General features: G+C 41.5%; 1 protein-coding gene across 7 annotated transcripts in view; it reads right to left on the bottom strand.

The window, feature by feature from the left end:
• KCNMA1 (potassium calcium-activated channel subfamily M alpha 1) overlaps window positions 1–17,243 on the bottom strand; it is a 713,595-nt gene that overhangs the window by 140,757 nt on the left and 555,595 nt on the right. For all 7 annotated transcript variants that reach the window (XM_046653011.1, XM_046653014.1, XM_046653010.1 and 4 more), the window contains exons 16-17: window positions 14,124–14,192; window positions 4,732–4,818 (exon numbers count right to left, since the gene is read on the bottom strand). In XM_046653011.1, the coding sequence (XP_046508967.1) occupies window positions 4,732–4,818; window positions 14,124–14,192 (156 nt within the window). The remainder of the gene's footprint in view (window positions 1–4,731; window positions 4,819–14,123; window positions 14,193–17,243) is intronic.

Raw genomic sequence — 17,243 nt, 5'->3', positions numbered from 1 at the left:
CAGGAAAGGAGGAAGCAATTTTGCTTCCACTTCCTTTGGCCATTTTCTGTTCCATTTGATGCTCCTACACATAATAATAATGACAAGAAAAATAATAGCTAACATTTATAGAGCACAGACTATAGGCCAGGCACTAAGCATTTTATGTGTTAATGAATTTGATCCTCAAACAATCCTTTGAAGGAGGTATGATTGTTATCTCTGTTTCATGGATAAGAAAACTGAAGCACAGAGAGGTTAAGTGACCTGCCCAAGGTCACACAGCTAAAAGTGGCAGAGCCAGGATCCAAATCCACGTAGTCTAGTCCCAGAGCCCAAGGTCTTAAACACATCTCTACTAAAGAGGTGATGAAATGATGATGAGTCTGAATAGACTGTTGAAAACATGAAGTGTGATTTCTTCACGAATTAAAGCTAGATTCTGAAATGAAATAACCACAGGGGCCAGACAGGTAATGAGTGAAATGGAGCAGGGGTGAGGGTCTGTGGTGAGCTGGAGGGGGCAGAGTATCTAAGCTCCAGCTGACTTTTGCCGAGTGGCACTTCTTTGCAAGCACCATTCTCTGCCTCTCACCTGCTCACCTGGCAAAGCCCCCGCCTTACAGCACACCTGCACTGAGCAGCTGAGTGTTGCTGGGGAAAGGAAACACAACTGTCCTGACTGATCTCATTTGAAATCCATGGCTGTGGATTTCAGGGGCCTTCCCACACTCCTCAAGATCTGCTCTCTGCCTCCTCCTCCAGTCTCACTTCTCTCTGCTCTCCTTTCCACTTCCTCTCCTGCTCATGTCACCCTTTGCCCAGGCAGCCTTTAGCTGGTGATCTTGACACACGCATCATCAAGAAGACCAGATCCACATCCTAAGAGGCTGGTCTTTAGGGTCTCCTTGTCCTCTGGTTTCTGTTGTGTTTGGCCAGTGGGAGAAGCCAGCAGGAGACTGGAGGGTGAGAAGAGATGAGTTCCTCCCTGCCAGGTCATGAAATGGTAGTGACAACAATTCTCTCCTGAAGGACACAGCTCCTACCAGGCAGCCTTTCCCACACTCTGACCTCTCTCTCCAGGTTCTGACAGCCCTCCTGTCCCTTGACTCTGCACATCCAGGGTTGAGAGTGGCTCCCCTCTGCTGCTAGCTCTGGGGTGCTCTGCCATCCCTTGTTGACTTTCCTTAACTCTCTGCCCACAGCTTTATACAGACCCTTCATAAAACCCTCCTCCCTATTCGCATTTAAGTGTGTCATCTGTTTCTTCTCGGGACCCTTACTGATACAGCGCCCAAACTTACATCTCCATCCCTCACCTTTCCCTGGAACTCTAGAATCTTAGATCCAACTGCCTTTATGACATCTCCACGTGTATGTTTAGTAGATGTCTCTGAATTAATATAATCCAAATAGAATTCTTAATTTCCTACCACATAAACTTTCTCCTCCTCCAGTTTTCCCCATCTCAGTAAGATGGAGCCATCATCCACCCAACTGTATAAGTTCCAAACCTAGGCTCTATTCTAGAGTACTCTTTTTTCCCCTCACTTCTTACATCCACTTCATCAGTGAGTCCCACAGACTCTCTAACATCTTCTGAAGTGGTCTCATTTCTCTCCACCTCCACTTACCAGTCTAGCCCAAGCTATCCTCTATCACCTAAACTCTGCAGCCGTCTCCACGTCTCTCAGCCTCCTTTCCCGCTCCACTACCTCCCATTCTCCACAACGTAGGTAGAAAGGCCTTTTAATAATAATCAGACTACATCACTCCCAGCTTAAAACCATCAATGACTGCATTGTATAACATATCCAACCACTCTATAAAGACTTATGGGAACCATCCTTCCTTTTTTCTCCAGCCTCATCTCGCCACTCCACTCCCCAGACACACTTTCTTTCCCTCGGCTCCCTAAACACAAGAAAACTGTTCCCACCATGTCTCCTCTTCCCTTCTGATCTTGGTATGATGGATTCTTTCCTATCACCTCCATCTCTGCTCAGGTGTCACTCCCTCAGAGTAGCCTTCACTAATACCCAATCTCAATCAGTGACCCAGCTGCATTAATTCTTTGCACCATGAATAAACAAAACTACAACTCTCTCCTCCCTAGAGTGTGAGCCCATGGGAACAGGGACTTCCCGCCGTTGTTCACCACTATTTCCCCAGCACCTAGTATAGAATATTCTAGAAAGTGACTGACCTACAGAGATGAATGAATGAATGAGTGTGAGAGTGCTGCTCAGTAATGCTGGATCTGCAGTTTTTCAGGAAAAACCAGTAAGGATTTTTATATAAAGATATGACTTCTTCATCTTGGCAACTAATTTATTTTTTAAAATTGTGACTCACATGAATTATGTCTGTAAGCCAAGGTGAGTCAATGAGGCACCATTTTGTGACTCTTACATTAAAGAATATGTTCCAAGGTTATTTAAAAAGGAAACTATTTAGTGGCAAGAACTAAAGGACAAGTGCCCAAATGCTCATCCCAAAGTGAGCTTTCTAAGACTGGAAATGGATGGTTTCACTCCTCTTTTCCTAAAACACCGCATCTGAAACTTGCTACAAGGTAGAATCCATTCACTTCTTTGGTTGTTTTTTGCAGTGGAGGGTGCAAATTCAATACTAGATCATCATAATCTACTTTTCCATTTCTACAAAACTTGTTTAGTTTCATTCAAATCTCAAATGTCCAATCTGTGGTTTTTCTGCAGTCTTCATCTATTTGAAATCCCCTAACTGACAGCATTTGCTCTGACACATCACATACCATGGAAAATTACAGGCTGGTGTGGTAGCTGATTGTGTCAGCATGTATTTGTGAATACCATAAAGCAGTGAAATGAGACATACTGCACTCCCTAATATAGGAGGTAATTTGTTTTTTGGACTGCCTGGTATTTGTGACATTCATTAGTGAGAGATGCAATAGGAAATGGAATTACACAAATGGGAGCTTCATGTTATATTTGCTATCTGAGAGACACATGTGATCTGCGGTGCCGCTGTATTCCCCAGCCCCCGGACGTGGTGCTCAGATGCTGCTTTCAGCTTTTGTATCTCACAGTCTGGACGTGGGCACAACTTTCTCTTCCAGAGGTTGGGGGGGCTTCAGTCCCATTCACCCTCACTTTCTTCTCTCAGGTGAACACTGTTCTTGGGATACTCCATGAAATGGATAAGGAGGTTTTCCTCTCCCACATCTGAATAATGGCAATCCTTTCCCAATTTGCAGAAGTAAATTTAAGTGATCAGAGAGCTCACTTTTAAGGATTTTTTTTTTTGCTTCTCCATCCCATTTTTTTTTCCCTAAAAGCTTCTATACCTGGTATGGCTAGTTTGCATAGAGTGAAGAGGAAGAAAATAATAAGCATCAGTTGTCAAATATTATAGTTCTGTGCTCAGCATGCCAGGCTCACCTCTTGGAAAATAATTAAGAACACAAGCTCTGGAACTGAACCTCCTGGTTTTGAAACCAGGCTTTACTGCTCACTCACAGTGTGGCTTTGGGCAAGTTAACCATGAGTGCTTCAGCTTCCTCACATGTAAAACTGGAATAGTAATGCCCCAAGCTCCTAAGGTTGTTGAGAGGGTTAAATGAGGTCAGCAATACCTGGCACCTGCTATTTAGGACAGTACTGGCACACATTAAACTCTATGCAAGAATTTGCTAGTATTACTAAATTTGGTAGAATGTGTGGATTTTCGAAAAGGAAAGACCAATTCCAATCTGGGCTCTGCCACTTCCTTATCTGCTGCATGGCCTTGCACAATTCATTTATCTCAGTTTTACAGATGAGAAAACCAAAGCCCTGAGTGTTTTAGAAAACTTACCTTACAAGGTTATTTTGAGAAGCAGCAATAAAATATGTCGAACACCTAGCACAGGCCTGGCTTTGAGTAGGAACTCATTAAATGAAAACAATAGGCTTATATAAATAATTACAGACTTTTATAATTTATTTAATATTTATTTAAAATATTTTATGTGATATTATTGTTGAGCTGAGTGACCTGTCTGACCATGTGAGTCACATTTTCTGCTAATTTTTTTTCTAGTTCATAGGATAGAATCAAATATAACAATATTCCATGGTGTTCTGCAAAGAGCTCTGTGATTTCCTAAGCTGCTTAAACAGGTTCAAGGGTACTAATAAAAGTGTCATAAAACATTGAGGCCAGTGAAATCCTGGGCTGTACCTGCAGATACTTAAGAATTGAACCTGACAACTTCAGCCGCTTACCTAGAAGACCACAAATAGAAATATAGCCAGCTTAGTATTTCATCTGAAGTTAATACAAACTCTTTGAGATTCCATTCAGCATTCAAGGTAGAAAATCGATGATTCTCAAGTAAATTTGCATGCATGATATTAAATAAAGAGTATAGACAAGGAGCCAGTTGTCCTATGTTGTATTGTTCTGGTCATTAAGAATCAGGATGATTCTCTTTGGGACTCACTTTCCTCATCTGGGAAATGAAGGAGCAGGTAACTAGGCCCTCCTAGTTCTAAAATGCTATTATTCTAAGTCCAAGATGTGGAATTGATTATGTGAAGAGGAGTCCCTGGAAGCATTTGAAAGCACACTCTCTTTTTCCTAAGACTAGCACCTTTTGATGCCCATAGACATGTCAGGAAGTTTTGGGGTTAGGGCCTTGTGCATAGTGGAAGCATGCCCCAGCTCAGTGAATCAAGATGCCTATAGCTGGGCCAGAAAGAAAGGCAGGTGAAAATAAACTCTTACCTTTTAACTTCTTTGGCATCACTTGCGATGAAAAATCCTAAAGTACCTTCTTGGATCTTAAGATGGTTTCCAGGATTAATTAATATACTGCTCAACGAACAAAAACAAACAAAGAAGACACATTTGTGAGGTCACACTCTGAGTAAAACTTTGAAGGCACACTGTGCTGTTAATTTTATAGGGGGCCCACCATTCTTTCCCCAAAGATTTTTGTCTAGAGCCTGATGTCCACTGTCCCACACGTTTAGTTGAATAATGCCATCATAAAGCTCTACTGCTTAAGTTCCAGGCTGGCATTCTCCCAAATGCAGAAATCAAAGCAAATCTAGGTTTTAAGGCTGGGTTTGTATAATGAGGGTGCCATGATGGGCTTCTGACTTAAAGCAAAGTTCTAATAATGTTTCCCCTTGGAAACTGCTAATGGATGGTCAACATTGAGTGTTATTGGTCTAATAAAGCTACTGCCACACCAATTTCTCATTACATGACAGAGCATTAATGGGACCCCTATATGTATACAGACACATATATGTATACATACCACGTGTTACTGCAGGGAATGGTACAAGACACCTGTGACCAATGCAGAAGCAAACAGAACAGCTGCATGACACTGAGAAGAACATGGAAGTAGATTCCATGTGCAGCCTATGTAGAAAGAATTAGGTCTACCAGAAAAGTGAAAAATGAAAATGTCAGCAGTTGGAAATACCTAATGATTCCAGTCTGCTGTTTACAAACATGGATGGGAGTGCTTGAATGAGGTGCATGTGTTGTACATCCTGATTGGGGCAAACTGATTAGAAAACAAATGCAAATTACCCCTAAGAAAGCTTTCCCTGCAGGGAACTATGAACCTAGAATTACCCTGTCCTATTTCAGAGTGGTAGAAATAGATTAGCTGACAAAGTTGTGTTTGGACTGACAGAAGAGATAAATGTATACTAGTCTAATAAATGGGTGAAATAAACAAGTTTAATTTTATGCAGATCAAAAACAGAATACAGGAATGTTTTACACAGAGACTGAGATGAGGCTCTGGGCTGAATGGACAGGCAAGTTGGGTCACTAAATGCAGCAGTATATACAACAGAGAGATTCTTTGATCTGAAAAGCTGGTATTTCAGGTAATAAATGTTTGGAATCAGGCTAAAGGAAGTCCTCAACAGTCTAAAACAATCAAAATGGAGGAGGACAATTAACATGTAATCTTTTTCTGCTGGTAAAACCATTCCAGAAACGTGCTGTAGCCAATGCAGTGATGTAGCAACACAGGAAGGACTCAGGTGAACTTTTCTTCTGTTGGGACAACTCAGAGTAGATGATTGTCGCAAAATAATTGTCATCATAAGAATATCCACTCTTACCCATAACAAGAGCTAACAGAAGGTGACCAATCCCGTGTCATCGCTGTTTTTAACGCTAAATAACAGCAAGAGTCCATGAAGATTTGACTGTTCTGCCCGAGAACCACAGGCAACAACGAGAATCCTCACAAATCAGGAAGCAGCAGGCCACACTGACAGCACAGCTTGCAATGGGCAGCAGCATTGTACAGGCACCGACTAATTACCCTCCACCCACTCTTCACGCTGGTCTATTAGCCCTCTGACGTTTCAAGATCACGAGAAAAGATTCAGACCTTATACAGTTTAGATGGATTCTTTTTTCAAAGCCAATTAAATATGTTGTTTTAGAAGGCAGAATTCTGGATTTTACACATTTTCTTACCCTCTTTCCTGCAAGGCAGTTCTTATATGCCCTGGCTCTGTAATTAGAAATTGGCTCCAAATTCCAGCCTTGCTATTTAGTAGCTGTCTGATTTTGGTGGGTTACTAAACCTCCCTAAAACTCAATTTCCTCATCTACAAGTTAGGGATGATGATAATCACGGTCTTTCTTCAGAGAATTAAGGGAGATAATGCCCAGAAGGCTAAATGCATGTTGGTTCCTGTTACTTTTATTATTTATTATTGTAAAAAAAGCCAAAAGTATATTTCATTTCCAACGGAATTTTCAGATTTTCTTTAGCTGGCTCCATGGAACGGAACACAGGACTTCATATCAAAATATCCTGTCTACAATGAGATGAAGTTACAGGGTGAAGAACTGTACAGTCCAGAATATTGTACAAGGACACACAAAAAATTCCAGGTACTTCTGGGGTCTAAAGGAGTTAATTCCTAAAGTAGGAAAAGTCTACTTTCTAATATGTATTCATATAAGAGTATAAAAAAAAGCTTCTGAGTGAAAAAAACCCTATCATGATTTCAACAACACAATTCAAAAGGAGAAACTGGACACTCATCAGTGTCTGGGTGATACATATGTGTAAAACAAGCCTCGCACAGAACCATTTCCCATTTGTACATTATGTGCTTCAGCAGCTGCACTCCCATGATCCATCCCACTGTGTCATGGTGCGAATACAATGATGGCAAGGCTCCTATCAATGGAAAGTTTCTTTTCATTTCCTCTGTCCTTTATCAACAGTGAACAAGAAGTGGCCTCCAGTGAGCATTTGGGATTGGCATTCCAGAGACTGCAGGTTGAAAGAATTTATTATAGCCTTCAAGCTTGCTTTAGTCAAGAGGTGGAAAGGAACGATTTGGGGCACAGATGTAAGGCAGATTTTTTTCAAGTCCCAGGTTTTCTGCCAATGTTGGTTAAACAAGCAGGTGCAGTTGTCAGGCCTTACAAGTTCAGGTTCTGGCCCTGGGCATGTGGATGCAGCTAAGCCTCACTCTCCTCGTCTGTAAAACGGGGTGAATAATCACTAGCTTACAGTGTCACTAAGAGAATTAAAGTACATACTATGTGCTGAGTGACTGTCACATAGTAGATCCCTAATACATGGTCACTATTAATGGTAAGAAAGGTGATTACAGCAACTAAATGAGAAGTAAATAATCTCTCACAGCATCACAGCTCTCCATTTTGTTCTTGGGTGCTAATAAACTACCCAGGAGGTACCCATTGTCATTGAAAGACCTTTTTACTGACTGCAGTATCCAAAACATCTTATTGCTGCATAACATCTGGAGATGGGGTAATTTGGACCGGCTTTTGGCTGCACAGTGGAGTGTCTCTGTTCCTTAAACCTTATGGCTGATTGTGTAAGGCACCAAAGAACCTCCAAACGACATGACTGACCAAGCTACTCCAGGATGCCCTCTTGTTCTCTATGACGGGGTGAGAGGGCTTAAGTCATCTCTGCATGAGGTCTGAGGCTGTATCATTCACAGCTATCCGGATTAGGCTAAGGCAGACTTCTGGGTGGAAATCAAAAGGATGAGCCCAGCTCTTGAGAATAACGAAGGAGAGAAGTCTAGATACACAAAGATGCCCATTGTGCTGGATTCCACTCATATATTTAAGGGTTTGGCAAAGAATCATGTGTCCCTGATTCCAGGGGACCACTACTATAGTACTCCCTGTGTAAAGGTACAAAGTTTCAAAGACTTTGGGGAAATATATTAGCCTTTTCAATATTTTAGACATTAAGTCTTCTGTGCACATTCCAAATCTATAAAGTTTAAATAAAGTTTAATCTTTCTCTTTCAAAAATATAAAAAGATAAGGATCCTAGACGGAAGTAACTTTTTTTCCCGGCAAAGTGCCTACTACTCTTAGAATTTGTTATTGACCTTCTAATGGGAATACACAAATCTTTCCAAAGATCTTTGATCTCCTAAAAGAATATCCAATGTCAAGTTTGTTTTGTTCTTATGACTGCCAAAGGTCTCCCTCCCTGTGCATCACTTGAAATTAATCTCTGGCTCCAACTTTGTCTAATTCACTAGTTTATCAGAGATAAACTTTGAGATGTGTCATGTGGAGAATCAAGAAAATCTCTAAGAAAAATACCCACAGATCAATTAGCAGAATTCCATTAGGGACATCTTGGCAAGGGCAAGCTTTCTCTCATTTCAAGGAACCTATAAATGATCCCCATTCTTGTATGACCTTGTTCATTTCCAGTGAAAACATTCAGTGGCAGCTGGAGGCGAAAGGCTGGTGTGGTCTCTTCCCCAAGGATTCTTGATCTCTCTTTTTCTTTTGCTCTTAGGCTGGTTTTACAGATTTTATTTTTTTTCCTTTTTCTCCCCAAAGCCCCCCAGTACATAGTTGTATATTCTTCATTGTGGGTCCTTCTAGTTGTGGCATGTGGGACACTGCCTCAGTGTGGTTTGATGAACAGTGCCATGTCCGCACCCAGGTTTCGAAGCAACGAAACACTGAGCTGCCTGCAGCGGAGCGCGTGAACTTAACCACTCGGCCACGGGGCCAGCCCCCTTTAGGCTGGTTTTGAATCTAGACTTAGTCTCTGATTCCTCACCCACTGTATGGAGCAAATACATATTTTGTGTAAGGAACTCACAGTTGGGTAAAGGAGTGAAAGGTCTGATCACGTTTTATTTACTTTTGTAAATATGTTTCTCTTAGTATCAAGCTTTGAGCCCTGCATGCAATAGGCACTTTTCAACTGTTTACTGAATGAACGAAAAACATAAATCATTGGCCTCAGTTCCAAAAGCGTTCCTTTCCCTCTCTAGTAAGACCAAGCTACAATCTCATCGCTCATGCCAACCAAAGGAGGGATCACACTTCTTCTAGGAGGTGGGCAGATGAGCTAACAATCTCCTAGATGCAGAAAGTATAAATATGTAAATATAGAAACAGTTGGTAATTCAACTGAAACAGATATTTTTTAAAGGAAACTTTTATCCATTATGGATAAATATGACAGGTGTGTATTTCTCTCCTCCCCATTCCATTTTTGGTAGGTGTAATGTACCATTCCCCAAGCAAGTGCAAAAATATCACTCACGTGAGAATATAGTTTGTACTTGATACATGGTAATCATATGTGTCTAGCAAGCTAATGGGACTTCATTAACAAGAGCAAGAGAATTAGAACCATCAAGGCCTTCAGTTCATGCTGTGCCCAGATGAATCACGCCCCTGGGAAGTTGCCTCTCTGACCACACAAGGTCATAGACAATAGCTATTGGGTGGGGCTTTGAACCAATTGTTTCGCCTCTCAGGGAGCACAACTGCCCTCTGGTTGTGGGCTGTGTTAGGACACAGCCTACAGAAACCCCAAATCTCAAATCTTATTGCCTTTTTGGAACTTTTCATTTCTTCTGGGCTTTAAAATACATGCTGCTAGAGTCCCACACAACTAGACACACACACTTTTACTAATAAAATATATTTAGGAGACACAGTTGTGTATTCCATGCTTCAGTATACTTAAGCCCAGTTCACTTACACAGAGACAGCATAATAAAGATTGCTCCCAGTTGGTCAGACTTGAATGACCACCACTGCGGTCTGCCAATGATACAGGCAAAGACTTGCTTAGCATAAATCAATCTCAATAATTTTAGAAATGGTATTTTAAAATATACTTTGCACATAAGGAAAAAAAGCAGCCATATGAGATGGGGAAGAGGTAGTTCCTTTGGGAAGGACAATGCTGGATATTTGGTTCTGGGAGCAAGCCATGTCACTTTCTGGTACACTTTAGGACAAGTCATGCCTACATCACAACATGCCTTCACCACAAGATAAAAAGACTCAAAGGCCAAAAGCCAACAGTAGAGGTGCAACCACTGTGGACCTCTGAAGATGCAAAGTGTTGCAGTAACTTCTTGCAGTTGGATCATATCAATAATACCAAACTGACAGGAAGCCACCTCTATTTTCACACATCTACTCAAAAAATCATATAAGAATCTGACTTTGGAAAGAATTTCAGATACACACACGCACACACATGCACACACACAAGTACAAACATAAATATGACAGTGATGACAACTATGAAGAAAAACAACTCTTGAGAAGATGAACTAGTAGGCATCTCAATGGTATGTTTTCAACAATACTGTCTTAGAGAACACATTATTGAAAAACTACAGTAAAAATGTTAACCCCCAAATTAAAAAAAAACAGTCAATGAAGATTTAGTCATGCTTCATGCAACATAAAACAGCAGCAAAACAGGGTGAGGTCACATGGTGAAAGTTGAGATGCTTCATATTAAGAAATATGCCCAAACACATTAGGAAAAAGATAAAGCCATGAGTTCATCTCAATAAACAGTACTCATTTAGTAAATCAAAAGTGATAATCTAGCAATTTAGTAGCAGTGTTCTAAGTCTGTACTGAGTACTGCCTGAGAAATAAAAAATACAAAATATTATCATCAAAATAAGTGTAAGGAAAGAGAGTTAAGTGTAAGGGCTTGGTCTCTGTTTTGTGGATAAAAGAACACAAATTCTGCTCTACAAATTCGAACTAGACACAGGGAGGAGGAGGTCACTGGGAATGTGGATGTGGTATGCAGACAAATGGCACCACAGAGTCTGGCGGACACCAAGACACATCAGGACAGGACAGAAACAGACACCAAGGGCTGGAGAGAGACACCCTCCTTTTCAACTTTAATAACATTTGTTCCCATCATTGGTGCCAGGACTGAAAACGGGATCGTGCCTTTCATTTTTTTTAGATTTCCTGCAAAGAAGTTAGTGCGTCATCCAAAAGAATCAACAAATCCAACAAGAAAAGCAATATGCTACTTTCAATTTTTATGTACTCTAGTTGGAGAGGTGTTTATATAAAAATATACATATATATAAAAATATATATATATACTAGACAAGGGAATGAGATTATATATACATATACACATATATATAATCTCTATCTTCCTGAATTCTTGGCAAATGGTTAGTCCTGTGGTTAGAAGTGAAGACAGAGGGTGAACAGTGGAAGGAAAGTTAACGAAGAGTGCATACCGCTTTCGGCTTCTGCAAAACGACAAGAAAAGAGTTTAAAATCAAACAACTTGATAATAAATTGACTGACACCAGAAGGAAAGAAGGAATAAAACCTTTGTTTCGAATTATTTGAAGGATGTATGGGAAAAAAAGGTTTTTCAGCAAAGCATGGAAACAGTATCATGGGGTGAAACAACCACAAAGGAGGTAGTTAAACACAGGTTGGAGGCAGGGGCGGGCAGGAGAAGCGGGGTTGTCTGAATTTTAACATCTGGTCACTGAGAAAACGTGAGAGGAAAAAAAATGCGAAATCTTTAAATGAAGAAAAAACTCAAAATTATTATCTCAGGAAGGGTCAAATCTTGATCCATCTTAACATGGATACTGTGTTTGAGAAGTCCTGTGTTTTCTCAAAGACATGATCCACATTCCCTCAAACACACCTTTTTCCACAAGAACCAACGTGCTTCCACACTGAGACCAAGCCACTTTTGAGGATTAAAGCTAGTAACCGCACACAGAAAGCCAAAACAAAGCCAAACAAGTTCTTTCTGCCCTTTTCTGAAAAAAAAAAAAATCTAAAAAACTATCAACAAAGCTTTGTTGAAAACATCAGACTTGTGAATTAACTGGAGGGCCCATCAAAGAAAAGACTTTGTCTTCAGGGAGAGCTCTGAGTTATTTTCTTAGACTGGTGACAGCAGATTCACACTGAATCATTAACAGCCTTTCACCCTCCCTCCTTGTGACCAAATGGTGGCAGGTGGGAGATGACTGGTCAAGGTTCAGGGTGCAGTCTTCTGCCATGAAATTATTCTGGAATGGCCGAGAAACACTACTAAGCATCAGCATCACCCACATCATCACACTTTTTTGAGAGATGCACAAAAGTGATGAAGAGAGAACGCTGAATTACACAAAGATTTACTAACTTGGCAACATGAAGAATATCATTTACAAAAACCCAGGATACACATTTTCCCCAAGACAGGTACAAGTCAGTATTGGCAACAACATGGGCAAGCAGCAATCCCAGAGACATCCACCTTATCTGTTGAACAGCAAATATCCAGGGCTCTAAGGTTTTGCAAATAATGTTCTTCATTTTGCCAACAAAGAAAAGAAGAATGTATATCTGTATACATATTTGTTAACTGCTATGGCCATGTTCTACATGTGGCCACCAAATCTACCATTTTTTTTTTGAGGAAGTTTAGCCCTGAGCTAACTGCTGCCAATCCTCCTCTTTTTGCTGAGGAAGACCGGCCCTGAGCTAACATCCATGCCCATCTTCCTCTACTTTATACATGGGACGCCTACCACAGCATGGCTTGCCAAGCAGTGCCATGTCCACACCCTGGATCCGAACTAGCGGACCCCGGGCTGCTGAAGCGGAACGTGTGAACTTAACCACTGCACCACCGGGCTGGCCCCCCATTTTTTCTTTGTGCTGGTTGATTTGGATTTTCAAAATAGCTTAACATTTGATCAGATTGAGTTTGTGAGCAATCTGATCTGGAGATTAAGGTAACAGAGAACATTCGATCGACTTGCTTACAATCCAGTGTTTTTGTCATAGAGACACAGACTGCACATTTGGAAGGCTGGCTTTATTAAGTCATTCATCCAGATAATGAAAACTCCTTAAATGACGATAGTAGGAAACTTCTAGTCTTGCCCTGCACTCTGCTGAGTTATTAAGGCCTATGTTGGAGTGCATCTGTACTCCACACTTGGGCATGTACAGGATGACTAATTTTCTATAGGTGGGAGCAAACCATGAATGTCATTTCAGAGGACAAAAGCCCGGGCATCTCTCAATGAGCTCTCTTTCCCCCAAAACTATTGCTAAGAAGTGGGAAGCAAAAACCATCTGTATTTCATCTGTAATGCGTACAGTACTCCATCAACAAAACTCCTTGTTTATGTGAGGCTTCCTTCTTCCAGCATGAACTCATATATTGACTGGGGTGTTATCTATTCCAACCAGACCCAGGTCCTCATCAGTCTGATTTGCACATAATTAAGTGCAAAATAAATAAATAAAGAGGGCTCCTGCCTCTGAGCCCTGCCCTCCTGGCTAATTTACTTGAGGCTGATATTACGCCACCTGGATTTCAGTAGCACCGGGAGAAGCACATATGGTACACAACAGGCTGCTTGTAATTTGGCTATCAAGAGAGCTGGTATCTACCATCACAACTCTACCCCATGCTTGCTGTGAAGGAGACCAGAGTCCACCTGCTTTTTGCTCACAGCAGTAAAAAAAATGGGTTTAGGACAGGGTCTGTCCCCTTGTTTCATGCTGAGGGGTGAAAAGTACAAGTTGACATGATTGGGTGGAGACTGAGATGCCTCATCACTTTCCCCTGGAGAAACTCTCTGTGAATGCCCAGTGGGCTTGGGACGCCAGGCAGCTCTGAGATAGAAGCGGCAGTATTTAGTTGAGCATGCCTTGAAATGTGCCCTAGGGTCAGAGAGGTATTGCATCAGGGCTGCAAGCAAAGAAATAATGTGTAAAAAAGGAGAAGTGGACTGAGCGTTCTGTGCGCATTCTCACCATCATAATGTCAGCTGGCTGCTGGGTCATGCCAAACTTACCGGCTCTCTCGATTGGCGGACTTGTACTCAATGGCTATCATTAGGAGCTTGAGCTTCACAAAACACAGCCTGCAATGAAATGGAGAAACCTCCTAGTCAGTGCTTCTGAACAACCAGAGCCACATAACAAACACTGTTGCAACCTTTCCATCTCCTAATGCAGTCATTATGCAAGAGACCCTCATTCCACAGTCACTGTGCCAAAGGTAGGGGGGTGGGAGCGACACCTCCCCATCTTCCCCATTAAACCTGATTTCTTGCAAGTGATAAGGCGCTGAATGTTCCAAGTGCAAATTGCGCTCAGGTCTGGATGTCTAGACACAGACCCCAAGCAGGGATTTATGCCTGGGGATTCATGCCTGGCCAGATTCATTAGCTACTTAGTTGGGTAGTAAAATGTTAACTGCAGGGGGAGGGAGGTATTTGGAGCAGCTGGACCTGTTATTTGGATTCCATTTTGTCTTTTGTACAAATAGCTCATATTGTTGTTCCAAGCAGACCCCTGTGCGCTCGGAAGGATGGTAATAATCTTTAGCCTCCGTGTAACTGCCCAGCACATGTCTGCAGCACTCTCACTCCTGGCTTCATCCAAGCTGTCTTACCTCATCTGCCCAGTGCTCATGCCCGCAGCCCAGACAGCTTTGAGGCTAGCTCATTCCTGCCTCCAGGCCTTCACTGATGCTGTTCCTACCCCCCGGGAATGTCTTCTCCTTGCCTCTCCACCAGACCCATCCTTCCAGGCCCATGTCAAATCTAGCCTTCTGTGTAGGTCTTCTCCAGCTGCTGCCAGCCTCTGATTTTCTATTCTCAGAACTCCTCCAGCACCTTCTCTGCAGCCACATCATTTAGCCCTTCGTCAATTTTATACTGACTGTGGCTACTCCTGATGTTTCATGTGTCTGAACTTTCTCTCCTCAACCAGCATAACTTCTTTAAGAGTTTGGGGCTTGTTTAAAATTCCCCATAGTGCCATATATGGAACCACTGATATAGAGAAGCTCAACAAATGAATGATTTCGACTTAGTGGGGTTCAATTCTTAGAAAATAATAAAAGGTCCAGTAAAATATTTATACACAAAGATGTTCAAGGTAGTAATGTTTATACAGAGTAAAAAAAAATTGAAAGCAACCTAAATGTCCAATAATGAGGCAATGGTTAAGTAAAGTATGGTACAATATAGTAATAGCATTCAAAATAACTTTCTGAAGAATATTTCAAGGTAAAAGGTCAACAAATAATATTATATGGATATGAACATGTGAATAACATGATACAATTTGATGAAAATATATATTTATATGCTCATAGAAATAAAAGCTCACACCAACAAAAAAAGAATTATATATTATATTACAAGTTTCTACTATGAGCATTATCACTTACGTTTTATGGACATTTTGGATAATAAAACATTAGTTGACTGCTAGATTAAGAAATGAGCTGATGGTTATTTAGTTCCAGCATTCTAAGGGGGAGGAGAGGCTGGGGCACAGGTCAGGGCCTTTCTTGGTGGTCTCAATCCCCATGATATCCCAAAGAGGGAGATACTACCCTCGCTATTCACACTTCTATTTATATCTCTATTTTACGGGTAATGAAACTAAGGCTCAGAAAGCCATGTAACTTGTCCAAGGTCTCCAGCTAGTGCCTGGCAAGATATACAACATCTTCATCCTCAGTGAAGCCTATTTTGTCTTGGGAGAGATAGGCAATAGGCAAATATATAAGTGAATAAGGAATAAATTTCCAGATGAGGACAAGTACTATGCAGAAAATAAAACAACCTAACAGGATAAAGAGGAACTTGGAAGGTATGTTATTTGCAATGGTCCAGGAGGATCATTTTGAGGAAGTGAGCCTAGAGCACAGAGCACAGGAGCATGAGGAGAAGAGGCAGGCAATGAAAGGATCCAGAGAAAGAGCTTTCTGGGGAGTGGAAACAGCGAGTGCATGGGCCCTGAGGCAGGAAGAAACTCAGGGTTTTTGAGGATCAGCAATAAAGACAGAGAGACTCCAGCTGATTGAGAAAAGTCTAGAGTGATATGTCTAGGGGCTAGGCAGGAGCAAGATCATGAAGCCTTCGCTGACCACGGCAAGGAATCTGCAGCTTATTCTAAGTGGAATGGGAGGCTTTGTGTCAGTTTTAAATTGAAAAGCAACATAATCAGATGTGTTGGCCTTGTGGATGTGTCGCTTGCAGGTAAGGTACTGGTGAAGGCCCCATGCTCTCCACTGAGAATAAGAGCAACTGCTCATTCTTTCATGTGAAGTCACGGTCCCCGATATTGCTCTGAACAGACAGTCAGATTTCAAAGGACCACTTTCATCCAGGCATATTTGGGCCCTCCCAGTGATTTGCAGGTTTTCTGATTCCTGTCAGACTCTAATGACCTGGGCTTTGTGCTGATCATTCAGTTGGCTTAAGCACCAAGCCATGTATCCAACTACAGCTGGGAAAATGTTCTTCTTAATTTGTCCCATAGAGCACCGTCAACATGCACCATTGACGGGGCTGTTACTTCTGGAGCTTAAGTTGTTTTAAGTATCAGATGGCTTATGCAGTATTTGTTGAACCAAATTACCAGATTAAGTAATCACTTTCTAATGTAAATAGCACCTAAATGCCAAAAACTCAAAGAAAAGACTGGTCTTAACTTAGCATGGATTATGAAGAGGCCACTCAGCCGTTATTCTATGAGCAACGGCCACACCAGTTTGGGAGTCTGGCAGTTCATGGGATCAAGGATCTTAATTGCTGTAATGACCTGATCCTACTGGTGAGAAGGGAAGAAACAATTCATAGTAATGGTGAAGTATGTCTTCCTAGCTACTATGATACCATTTACCAACTAGATTTAAAAGAAAGGAGCTTTCTAATGCAGAAAAGTCAATAAAATCTATGTGGCCTTGTGCACATTCCTTAATCTAGCAAGGAGTGGGCCAGCAGATCTCTGAGTCCTCTTTCACAACTTTCAAATACATATCTTGGATGATTCTATATTGCCTTATGGAAGTCTCTTTTTAAGAAGCCCTCTGGCCCAAAACAAACCTTTGCTCACTAGCCGAAGACGCAAAGAGGAAAGGGACAGAGTGATATAAACCAGGTGATCATATGCAA

Source organism: Equus quagga, chromosome 2, assembly GCF_021613505.1.
Source record: "Equus quagga isolate Etosha38 chromosome 2, UCLA_HA_Equagga_1.0, whole genome shotgun sequence".
In the NCBI taxonomy this organism is placed as follows: Eukaryota; Metazoa; Chordata; class Mammalia; order Perissodactyla; family Equidae; genus Equus; species Equus quagga.
The sequence above is the reverse complement of the archived record's forward strand: the minus strand, read 5'-3'. Positions and strand labels throughout refer to the sequence as shown.